Source organism: Coregonus lavaretus (genome assembly GCF_964263955.1).
Source record: "Coregonus lavaretus genome assembly, chromosome: 37".
Taxonomy (NCBI): Eukaryota; Metazoa; Chordata; class Actinopteri; order Salmoniformes; family Salmonidae; genus Coregonus; species Coregonus lavaretus.
The window spans coordinates 31197387-31210407 of record NC_140024.1 but is presented as its reverse complement, the minus strand read 5'-3'; the positions used below and the strand labels follow the sequence as shown (position 1 = coordinate 31210407).

Genomic DNA, 13021 nt, shown 5'->3' with positions numbered 1-13021 from the left:
GAAAGGGGGCCTGAGGAGAGACCATGTGAGGCACTTTAGATCAGGGATGGCCAACTTTAATGGGGGTGGGGGCCACAATAAATCTCAACTCATCATGCGGGGGCCGCAGTTGCTCGCGAGTCTGTGTACCCACGTGCATTTTATTGATCCGAGGGCCGCCAGTCCCCAATCCCTGCCCTAAGAGTTGTGCAAAGTTAGTAGAATCTTACTCACAATGATTCACATCTGTAATGGCTGCCTAATATCTACATAAGCAGCTAGGTCTATAATGGTCCCACAGGTGATGGGGGTGGGGGTCTTCAAAAGGTGGCCCATCCCTGCTTTAGACCAAAGCAGAGCAGACGGTCACAGTTAGTTGTCAAGTTAGGTAGTATCTCCTGGTATTAGCAGACGTACCGTTCTGCATGCGTGTATATTGAGAACCGATAGTGGTAAATCTCAAGGCGTTCCTCAAAACCTCTGTCCTCCATCCTATCCCCGCCTCCTTTGTAAAATGTCAGAGGGAAGCAAGTTCTCTCCCTCAAGCCTGACCTTACAATCATGGAGACAACACAACACCTGATCTCCTCAAGCCTCACCTTACCATCATGGAGACAACACAACACCTGATCTCCTCAAGCCTCACCTTACCATCATGGAGACAACACAACACCTGATCTCCTCAAGCCTCACCTTACCATCATGGAGACAACACAACACCTGATCTCCTCAAGCCTCACCTTACCATCATGGAGAAAACACAACAGCTGATCTCCTCAATCTTGACCTTACCATCATGGAGAAAACACAACAGCTGATCTCCTCAATCCTGACCTTACCATCATGGCGAAAACACAACAGCTGATCTCCTCAATCTTGACCTTACCATCATGGAGAAAACACAACAGCTGATCTCCTCAATCCTGACCTTACCATCATGGAGAAAACACAACAGCTGATCTCCTCAATCCTGACCTTACCATCATGGAGAAAACACAACAGCTGATCTCCTCAATCCTGACCTTACCTTACCTTACCTTAACAGCTGATCCTAGACCAGCGTCTGAAGGCAGCATCATCACTCTCCTGTGCCTCCGCAAATCAAAGAGCTCAGTTGAAATGGTCTGTGATTGACAGCTATAGGAGGTCCCGCCCATCACTGTTTTAAAGCCTTTCTTTTCCTCTCACCAGGTCTTTATTGGACGCTTCCAGTCGTGTTGACACGTTGCCTCCCGTTCCATGCCAGTGACCACACACAGTCAAGCCTAGTCATCAGCAGGCCCAACTTTTTAGCTTTGTTGTACACACACACACACACACACACACACACACACACACACACACATCTAAGCATCTGGTGCCAAGTTTGTGTACAGTCGGTACAGAAAACATCCCCTGCTTTCAATGAGGAGCGCTCGCGGGGGAATTCTACCCCAGTAGGGAACTTCAAAACAAAGGCGACTAACCTTCAATTTAGGAGTATTCACATCCCCTACGGGCACCTGCTTCTAAGGAATTCAGCCTTTTCAGTTAAACAAGTTTCATGGGTGGTAGTGAAAGCTACAATATTGTAACATCCCAAAATACATTAAATGGATGTATTTTGTGATGAAGACCTTTCGACACCGTCTTTCTGTCGTTTGTCTTTGGAACACGCATGGACCCTGAACTAAGTAGTAGCCCATTGCTATATGAGAACATTCTATCTGGATCAAATCAGTTAGGTAATAGATGATCAACTACTGGATAATACAGCAAGTGATGTGGGTGGCTGTAGATGGCACATGGCAATGCTGGGTCCTATTTACTACACTGCTATTGGATGAATCCTTAGTGAGTGGTACTGTAGCAGGGGATTAGGTGGAGATAATAGGAGTGTGATGATAGGAGCAGGCTGGACTGTTTACATCACCGTGCTATGCCTCATTACACATAAGATATGGACAGCAGCAGGAAATGATTACACATAAGATATGGACAGCAGCAGGAAATGGTGTGTGTGCATGCGTGTGCATGTCTGCGTGTGCATGCGTGTGCATGTCTGCGTGTGCATGTCTGTGTGTGTGTGTGTGAGAGTCAGAGAGAAAGAATGTGAATCAGATGCCTGACAGAGGCAGTCAGAGGAAGCTCGAAACACTGCCCTACTCCAGTTAAGGGATGGGATGGGGGGGGAATTGTTTTGCTGACTCACTGGAGAAAGTCAAAGTCAGGTCCCTCTCTCCTAGCGTGTGACCAGGGAAACCAACACAGATGGCAGGGCTGCCATCGCCCCATCTTCCACTCCACTGAAACAGGAAATGGACACTTCCAGATGCCTATCAGTATCACTTACCGGTAAAGGCCAGATTACATACTCCATCCGTGCTGCTTCCTTTTAGGCTTTAGACAGTGAGTCAATCCCCGGCTCTCCCAGCTCTCACTTTTCTCACAAACGGCGGGGCGGGGCGGGGAGGTGTGTGTTTGACTGTGTGAAATTCTAGGGACTCTGGCAGCGATGGTGGTAAACGCTGTGTCACCCTTTGGCCTGCCTAGCCTCATGTGGATAGTGCTAACTAGCTAGGTGTGAGGGTTGTTTGCTTGGCCTGCATTGCCTAATGTGGCTAGTGCTAACTAGCTAGGTGAGAGGGTGGCTTGCTTGCCCTGCTTGGCCTGACTAGCCTCATGTGGCTAGTGCTAACTAAATAGCTGAGAGGTTGGTTGGGATGGTGTAGTGTCAACGATGTGGAGGTTGGTTGGGATGGTGTAGTGTTAACGATGTGGAGGTTGGTTGGGATGGTGTAGTGTTGTCAGCGATGTGGAGGTTGGTTGGGATGGTGTAGTGTTAACGATGTGGAGGTTGGTTGGGATGGTGTAGTGTTAACGATGTGGAGGTTGGGATGGTGTAGTGTTGTCAGCGATGTGGAGGTTGGTTGGGATGGTGTAGTGTTAACGATGTGGAGGTTGGCTGGGATAGTGTTGTCAGCGATGTGGAGGTTGGTTGGGATAGTGTTGTCAGCGATGTGGAGGTTGGTTGGGATGGTGTAGTGTTGTCATTATGGAGAGAGTTGTACAGTATCTGAACTGTTTCCCGCTAGGTTATTTCCCGCTAGGTTATTTCCCGCTAGGTTATTTCCCGCTAGGTTATTTCCCGCTAGGTTATTTCCCGCTAGGTTATTTCCCGCTAGCAAATCTGGCTGATTAAAATGAACTGAACAAAAGTGTTTTATCTCGCCATGTATTCAAGTTGCAAGGGACTCTTAATTAACTCTTAATGGAGTTTCTCTCTCTCTGCCCCGTAGGGCCAGTAACTGAAAAGCCGCTCGTTCGACTATCCCAGCCGACAAGGTTAAAAATCTGTTGATGTACCCCTGAGCAAGGCACTTAACCCTAATTTGCTCTAGGGGCGCCGTACTATTATGGCTGACCCTGTAAAAACACAATAACACTGCACCTATCCGGTGTATGTGACAATACAAACTATTTTTACTCATTCTCTCTCTTTTTCTCTCTCTTTTTGTATCGCTCCCTCCATCTTTCTCCTTTCTCTCTCTTGCACTTCTCTTATTCTGCCTCACACCCTGTGTCACGCCCTGTGTCACCCATATCTGGGTTGAGTCATCAGGTTGCGTCTACCTGTTGTGGTTCACTATGAGAGAGTTTGTCAGACACTCTTCTGTGGTTTCAGTTTCAAACCCAGATTCCAGCACACCAATTCAGTGTCTCAGTTCTTATAGAATTCATATCAAGATATTATACCAAGGTAAACACCACCACTTAAACTGAATGGAGAAAGTAATGGTTGAAGGTTCTCAAGTCTTTTGTCTGTTTCAAAGCAAGACGACAGGATGGGACTTAGTTCAGTTCCAAGGCATGGTGGTTGTAGGGCGTAGGGAGAGGGTGTTGTGGGGGGTAGGGAGAGGGAGAGGGTGTTGTCGGGGGAGAGGGAGAGGGTGTTGTGGGGGGTAGGGAGAGGGAGAGGGTGTTGTGGGGGGTAGGGAGAGGGTGTTGTGGGGGGTAGGGAGAGGGAGAGGATGTTGTGGGGGGTAGGGAGAGGGAGAGGGTGTTGTGGGGGGAAGGGCGTAGGGAGAGGGTGTTGTGGGGGGTAGGGAGAGGGAGAGGGTGTTGTGGGGGGTAGGGTGTAGGGAGAGGGTGTTGTGGGGGGTAGGGAGAGGGAGAGGGTGTTGTGGGGGAGAGGGAGAGGGTGTTGTGGGGGGTAGGGAGAGGGAGAGGGTGTTGTGGGGGGTAGGGAGAGGGAGAGGGTGTTGTGGGGGGTAGGGAGAGGGAGAGGGTGTTGTCGGGGGTAGGGAGAGGGAGAGGGTGTTGTGGGGGGTAGGGCGTAGGGCGTAGGGAGAGGGTGTTGTGGGGGTAGGGAGAGGGAGGGAGTGTGGGCGGCAGTCTTCATAGAACTGCATATGTGGAAGACCTTCTCCAACAATGGCATCTTATGTGCTCTGTCTGAAGAGCTTGGTTGTTCAAACTGACCTTTGGACTCGACCAACGCTTGTGTCAACGGCAGTGCCTTGGCATACTTAGACTATTTTTAATAACGCAGAAACTATTATTAACATGTCGAAGTCAAGTCACAATTTCCTGCATTGGCCAGGGTCAGTAGATTACTCATTCCGCGTGCAAAGAGATCCTCATAAAGAGTTAGTTTGTTCCAGTGTAAGATCATGTGACACTTGTAACATTGGGTGGAGATGTTTAATTGCACCCGGAGGTTGCAGCATGACTTTCGGCGTTTCTCCTAAATTACTACAGTCCATGTTAGCATTAGTGTTGCTGCTAATTCCCTTAGGCCCACAACTTAAATTATTATCCTTTCCTCTTGCTGGGTTTGAACCGATTGTAAACATTGTGGGGAATTTCCGTTGGAGAGATTTCATCCATTATTTTCTAGATAAGGGGTCAATAGTATTTTGTTTCAAGGGGTTTTTGGGATTACATTGTGGCTTTTCAATTCTTATGTCTTTAGTATAATATCTTCTCCCTCACGCAATCACTCACTCACTCACTCACTCACTCACTCACTCACTCACTCACTCACTCACTCACTCACTCACTCACTCACTCACTCACTCACTCACTCACTCACAGGTTTATTTAGTGAACCAACTCAATCAAGATCACCTACTGCATCTTTGGCATGGCTAACATTCCCTATTTGAAGATCCAAATGTTTTAATTAAGTAACACCTGGTTAAATAATGCTCTAACTAGTCTTAACAACATTGTTTAAAATTATGTTATGTAAGTTAGTTGGCCTAATTGCTTTGTAATTGCATAATAATGGAGATTAGCATCTTTAGTTTGTCACAGAAGTTTGTTAACAACTTTGTCAATGTTCACTGTTTCTTTAGCAGGACCTGTAATCCCTCAGTCTGTCACCTTAGTAAAGATGCTATATGAAGGTATCACACTGGCAGCCTGGCATGGATCTCTAGGACCTTGTCTGTGAGCGACTGCTACCGTTAAAACCCATTGCCTTCTTGTCTCTCCCTTGAAACAGTCTGGGAAACATGACTCAAAATAACACTGACTAAATAAAGCACAGTTACCACAGCCACTTTAGCCAGAATGACCTAAGAAAGTGTGGGATTACAGGGGAAACTGTTAGCAATTAGCCTGGGTAAAACGCTATCTGGGAAGAAGGATTGGCGCGCTCACCTCAAAAGTTTGTAGTAGAAAATATCATTTGTGTGCCAGGTTCAAAAGCCATATGTTTGGAAAAAAGAAAAACCCGCACTCACTGGAATAATCTTTAAGTTTTTATGTCTTTTTTTAGCAGCAGAGGTCAGAACAAACCGACGCATTTCGGCAACAGCCTTTGTCAGCGTTTCTTTTTTAAACAGTATCTACCCCCCCCCCCCCCCCCCCACACACACACACACTGTGGTATAAAACATTTATCTGCCCACACACACACACTGTGGCATAATTGTGACACAAGCTGAGTCTAGTCATTGGCTTTTTTATCTCATTGTGAAAGTTGTTGAACCCTCAGATTGCATTAGGTGAGTTGTAGACATACCATTGTGGATAATGGTAGGATGTATTCAGGGAAGCTGTATGAGTCAGTGAGCAGAAGTGTGACCTTGCATGTCTACAGACTCAATGGCTGCGTTTACACAGGCAGCCCAATTCTGAGATTTTCTTTCACTAATTGCTCTTTTGACCAATCAGATCAGCTATGAAAAGGATCTGATGTGAAAAGATCTGATGTGAGGGGTCAGAAGACCAATTATTGGCCAATAAAACGCAGCCAAAGACAAGAAATCGAGGAAATGGGCATGAGCAACACGTAGTGAAGTACAGGAAGTAGCCTTCATCATCAGACTGATTTTTACTGTAACACTTGGTGACCTGCCCTATACAAGACAGCCGTATGCTAGGCATGAGCCTACATGACTTGAAGCAGTATTGGGCCTGAAAATGCACATAAACTATGTATAGTCCATGTATTGGAAATGTTGTTGCTGTGTTGGCTTTTTAACACGCATCCACACAATGGCTCTGTTCTCCTCTCCTTCAGCAGGAGTCACTAATTAACTCCTCCTATATGATTAAGGTCTGTGTCTCCGCTCATCGATGCATGACCCAGTGCCCACTTCGTAGTGTCCCCGACATACAAAGCTCTAATTATCCACCACAGATGGGAGGCACTCATGGAATTCCTACAGAATGCGTAAGATCTGACTGGAACTATAATTTATTCACCCTGCTGTTGAAAAGGAAGAGGATCTATCATAAAGTCAATGTGACTCAATGTGGCTAATCTATCTATGTGCTCTTCTACTTTGTAGATAGAATTATATTTTTAATTAGGAGGACTTCTTTACTGTGACCTTGCACTTATCAGCATGTTGCCTCCGTAGTGTGTTGGTGCATGTCACGTTAGCTCTGTACTAGGTTACTCATAACCACAGCTTTTCTAACATATTCTATGGAAAGTAGAAGATCTGTGCATCTTGAGACTGATTACAACAAGAACAGTGCTATGACCGGTACCATGCCCAGTTGCAGTCCATGACATCACACAGCAGTTGCTGTAGTCGGGTCACATGTCCCTATCAGTGGCAGGACACTAGTCTTTATAACACAGCAGCACAAGACAAGGTCCCCTCGGGAGCTATCCCAGCCCACCCTTCCTGCACTCTCTCTACTCTGGCTCCACTCCTCTGAAGCCCTCCAGAAATGTCCGCTAAACAGTCCCTCCCTGCACTCTCTCTACTCTGGCTCCACTCCTCTGAAGCCCTCCAGAAATGTCAGCTAAACAGTCCCTCCCTGCACTCTCTCCTCTCTGGCTCCACTCCTCTGAAGCCCTCCAGAAATGTCCGCTAAACAGTCCCTCCCTGCACTCTCTCCACTCTCGCTCCACTCCTCTGAAGCCCTCCAGAAATGTCAGCTAAACAGTCCCTTCCTGCACTCTCTCCTCTCTGGCTCCACTCCTCTGAAGCCCTCCAGAAATGTCAGCTAAACAGTCCCTCCCTGCACTCTCTCCACTCTCGCTTAACTCCTCTGAAGCCCTCCAGAAATGTCCGCTAAACAGTCCCTCCCTGCACTCTCTCCACTCTCGCTTAACTCCTCTGAAGCCCTCCAGAAATGTCCGCTAAACAGTCCCTCCCTGCACTCTCTCCACACTGGCTCCACTCCTCTGAAGCCCTCCAGAAATGTCCGCTAAACAGTCCCTCCCTGCACTCTCTCCACTCTCGCTTAACTCCTCTGAAGCCCTCCAGAAATGTCCGCTAAACAGTCCCTCCCTGCACTCTCTCCACACTGGCTCCACTCCTCTGAAGCCCTCTAGAAATGTCCGCTAAACAGTCCCTCCCTGCACTCTCTCCACTCTCGCTTAACTCCTCTGAAGCCCTCCAGAAATGTCAGATAATCAGTTCCCCATGGTTCCTATCCCAAAAAAGCGCAAATTATGAAGCGCATATTTCTGCTCTGATATAATGCAGTTTGGCAGTGCTGTTTTTGTTTCTGACCACGCCCCTGTTGTAGTTGTCATAGACTTCTACCTGTGAACCAATGGCATTGTGAGTTCGCTCCTTTGATCACTTATCCACCTGCTTCTTAAAGGACCAGGACCAGGTCTCTCTTGTTGCATGCTGGATGCTAGACAAGGTCCTGCTCCTCCCAATATTATCTGAGGAAGATTTACTGTGGCAGATATATGTAGCTAGCCAAGCCTGGGGAACAATACATATGTTGTCGGCCGTAAATGTGTCCGCTCTAACTAGGGATGGTTTTACACAGACCGTGTGGATGTACACATGGTACACCCAAGTAAAACATTCAGTGTTTTTAATGGTTCCCACTCCTGTATAACGTGGGGTTTTGAGCGTCGAAGAATACCTGAAATGTTCCAGGGTCTGCTGTTTGTGTGACCCGAGTTTGTTTCCTTCACCTTGAATAATGTGTGTTAGATTTGTGCGTGGGCTCCGAGATGCACTTCTCCTTCCTCTAGAGAGCAGGAAGTGATGAAGGGATACTGGTTGCTGGTTGGCTGTCTCGTCTGACCTGTACTTTCTGGATGGTGCAGGTTAGCTACGTCATGGCTAGAAGGGGTACAGCTAACCCTAACCCTTTTCTTAACCTAATTCTCCTAACCTGCTACGTTCATTCTTTGATTGTCTTAAAGCTCCATGGAGCATATCTCATTCACAGCCTATCATCTAGCCTTTCAACATCTCACCCTTAATGGCTTCCACATCATCAACTCCTATCCAGTACTCCAATAGTATTGACTTGGCACTCTAATGCAGTTTCACCTCAATATGGGAACATGGTGTATTAACTTTTCCTCTGTCTGCCTGTGGACAATTTGTCTGGTGGGCGAGTCACAAATAGAGCTGTGAGGTCGCTGATACTGACTGCGACCCGGACGTGTTCGTCTGGCCCTGCCCTACCAGTAGCAAAGTGGCCAAGTGTCCTGGGTTCCCTCGGCCTGCCGCCAGTGTAGCGTCCTCCAGTGTAGCGTCCTCCAGTGTAGCGTCCTCCAGTGTAGCGTCCTCCAGTGTAGCGTCCTACCAGTGAAGTGTGAATACGAGCAGGGAGGTGTGCTCCCGCAGTCTCCGGCCTATTTACTCAACCCGTCCTGGGGCGCCTCCAGCTAGCCTAGCATTAGCACGCTAACCACCCTTTTAATAAGCGCGCGTGTTAGCAGACGCACAAGGTGCAGCTCAAAAAGGTGATTCACTGAGGAATTTGTTTACTTGCAGCTGAGGCTACAAATAACTGCAGGGTTTATATAGGGCGAATAAGGACTTCCCCTCCAGGCAGCCGTACAACACAAACCCAGCCAGAGGGGAATAACTGGACTCTTATTAAAGCACACCACTGCACATGTTCCAGCAGGTCCACATGGATTGCATTACCCGACGGAATATTTATTTTTTTCCATCAGGGCTTCTTGCTGCAGCTCCATCATTTTGGGGCAATTTGTCTGACTTTAAACTGAAGAACTTTGGAGCGTTCTGAAGACCTGTTGGTTTCTGTGCTGCTCCCAGCCTGTTGTGTGTATGTTGTGTGGCGAGGCTCCTGTGTCAGCAACATGATACATTTCCTGTATAATGCATAAATAAAGATCTATTCCATGTTATTAGACTGAATGAAATATGGCTCTGAGGTGTAGTTGATCAAAGAAATGTCTTGAGGTTGGCTCACAGTGGTTGTTATCCCAGATTGGTTGACCCACAAACATGCCCACGCCTATCAATATTTTGCAACATGGACATATAACCTACAATGAAAAATATATTTAAACGCAACATGTAAAGTGTTGGAGCCCATGTTTCATGAGCTGAATTTTTTTATTTAATCCCAGAAATGTTCCAAATGCAGAAAAAGCTTATTTCTCAAAAAAATTTGTGCACAGTTTTGTTTACATCCCTATGAGCATTTCTCCTTTGCCAAGATAATCCATCCACCTGACAGGTGTGACATTTCAAGAAGCTGATTAAACACCATGATCATTACACAGGTGGACCTTGTGCTAGGGACAATAAAAGGCAACTTTAAAATGCCACAGGTGTCTGGCATGCTGACTGCAGGAATGTCCACCAGAGCTGTTGCCAGATAATTTAATGTTAATTTCTCTACCATAAGCCGCCTCCAACGTTGTTTTAGAAAATTTGGCAGTACGTCCAACCGGCCTCACAACCTCAGACCACGTGTAACCATGCCAGCCCAGGACCTCACATCCGGCTTCTTCACCTGCGGGATCATCTGAGGGGGGTGGTGGGGTGCTGAGGAGTATTTATGTCTGTAATAAAGCCCTTTTGTGGGGAGAAACTCATTCTGATTGGCTGGCCCGGCTCCACCCATGGCTGCACCCCTGCCCAGTCATGTGATATCCATAGATTAGGGCATAATTGAATTTATTTCAATTAACTGATTTCCTTATATGAACTGTAACTCAGTAAAATCTTTGAAATTGTTGCATGTTTAGTTTATTTTAGTTCAGTATTGTTTCCTTGTCTAACGGTCTCCTGCTTGGATTTTCTCTCATCCCCTCTTCTCTCTCCTCTGCAGGCGTTTGGGAATGCAAAAACTGCCCACAACAACAACTCGAGTCGCTTCGGCAAGTTCATCCAAGTGAATTACCAGGAGAGTGGCACTGTCCGAGGGTGAGAAACATACCCGTTCAGATATTACATTTCAAGTCATTGTTCTAGTTGACTGGCTATGTCACCTGGCTATGTCCCCTGGGTCCTCATCTGTATTCGGGCACCGATGACGTGTACGTTGTTTAACGGCACCCCGCACCTCTCTGATTCAGAGGGGTTGGGTTAAATGCGGAAGACACATTTCGGTTGAATGCGTTCAGTTGCGCAACTGACTAGGTATCCCCGTCCCCTGTCCATCCTATGTCCCCTGTCCATCGTATGTCCCCTGCTAACACATCTATAGTCCTACCTGTCTATAGTCCTACCTGTCTATAGTCCTACCTGTCTATAGTCCTACCTGTGTATAGTCCTACCTGTGTATAGTCCTACCTGTCTATAGTCCTACCTGTCTATAGTCCTACCTGTCTATAGTCCTACCTGTCTATAGTCCTACCTGTGTATAGTCCTACCTGTGTATAGTCCTTCAATTCTATATCTATACTCATACTGTTTATAGTCCTACCCAACATCATAGTGAATTTGGTGGCAGCTTAGAGTGCATTGTCCAATGCCAATATCTGATCAAGTTGGTCCCGACTCCCTATCACCCCCATGTTGTGACTGACGCCGGGGTCTGTGCTGTTTGTTCCAGAGCCTATGTTGAGAAGTACCTTCTGGAGAAATCAAGACTGGTCTACCAGGAGCACAATGAACGGTAAGCCCTCACAGCATCTTAATCATTCTACTGCCACACACAGTCATCATTCTACAGTATTGTACTGTAGTATCATATTAGTGCAGAACAAGGACATGGTGTTGTATTCACATAGAATCAGACACTGATCACTTCCCAAATTGTTTTGTAGAATGAGTGGAACACTTACACAGCAAACCCCACTGGGCAAACAAATACACAATGAATGACTAGTTGGATCAGGATCATTTATTTTCACCACAGTGTTCAAAAAGTGTCAATCTCTGACCTTGAAGTGTCTCTATAGAGACTGTTTGATAAGAATCCAGAATTGAGTAGCTCTCATAAACTAGGCCAGAAATCACATCTCCTTCCAATGAGGTTGTCTTTGCTGAGAGAACTTCAACTCGGTGTGAATAAGCACTCCATTCTATATAAAAGGGATCATGTGGGAATGATTGCGTCACATGATATAGAGTGTCTCTAGAGTCATGATTGGATCCCACTGCTGCCACCAACCACCAATGCGTTTAGACGTTGACACTTTTGGCGAGGAATGTAATAGTCCATTCGTGCTAGAAAGTCCTTTCCTACAGTAGGTGTGTGTTTCAGTTGGTTACAGCAGGGTCAGAGAGAGACATGTGGTGCCAAATGAATCCTGACACCAGTGTGGACCAGGACTGTAGCCTCCTGTACTTAATGTTCCAATACTGGAGTCGCTGTCTCACAATTCACCCTATCCTGAAAACTCTTAACAAATATGGACTTCTCTTTTCCACTGTAATTCTGTGGTCCTTCACGGTTCATGATTTTGTCCTAAAGAAAGTTAACGGCAAGTATCAAGTAGTTTGACATCAACAAGTGTTTAACAGAATCAGTTTAGATGATGGTGAATTACCCAGCCAAGCTCAGGCTGTGTGCAGTGTTTCTCAGTAGCCCTAAGTGGGGTTGACACTAATATGCTGTGCAGGCTGAATGGTGTTGCGAGGGTTAACCTCACTGTGGGTGGGGTGGGGGGGGGGGGGGGGGGGGGGGCTCAAAAGGGGGCCCCTTTAGGTCAGGGGGCTCTAGGGGCCCCTTTAGGTCAGGGGGCTCTTATTGAGATATATTTCTGACTCCAGGCTCCCACTACAGCTGCACAAAATGTGTGTGGGTGGGTGTGCCACGAGAGGACCAGCTGCAGCACAGTTTTGCCCTCTGACCTCTGACCTCTAGACTATACACATTCACACACACACACACACACACACACACACATACACACACACACACATACACACACACTCAATGAGTCAACTTTTCCCTGATGGACAATCCAGTGTTTGTTTGTCTTGTTTAGTAAAAACGAATGTTGTTAAGTGGTGTTAATGTCTTCTGACCTGCTTGCTTTTCAGGAACTACCACGTGTTTTACTACCTGCTGACAGGAGCAAGTGAGGAGGACAGGAGCACCTTTCACCTCAAAAAGCCTGAAGAGTATCATTACCTCAATCAGGTGAGAGATACAGTAGGACTTCAACACTGTAGCCAAGACGCATCTGTAGCCCCTCCTCACGGACTGGTGATTGGAAAGAGATGTCTGTCTGACTCTGTCTGTCTGACTCTGTCTGTCTGTCTGACTCTGTCTGTCTGACTTAATGTGCACGACACATGGTTGTCTCTGGGTTTTGTTTCTGTGTATATGGTCTGTCTGTCTGTCTTTCTGTCTGTGTGTGAGCATCACGCAGCTGCCTGCTCCCAGAGGTCCACGGTGGCCACACCCC

The 13021-nt window shown here is 46.9% G+C and overlaps 1 protein-coding gene across 1 annotated transcript in view; it reads left to right on the top strand.

The window, feature by feature from the left end:
• The window catches only part of LOC311111304 (unconventional myosin-IXAa-like), a gene marked incomplete at its 5' end in the record, with an annotated part of 137330 nt that overhangs the window by 51494 nt on the left and 72815 nt on the right, over positions 1-13021 (top strand). Inside the window, 3 exons of the mRNA XM_084154026.1 lie at positions 10492-10586; positions 11218-11280; positions 12654-12753. Of these exons, the coding sequence (XP_084010152.1) occupies positions 10492-10586; positions 11218-11280; positions 12654-12753 (258 nt within the window). The remainder of the gene's footprint in view (positions 1-10491; positions 10587-11217; positions 11281-12653; positions 12754-13021) is intronic.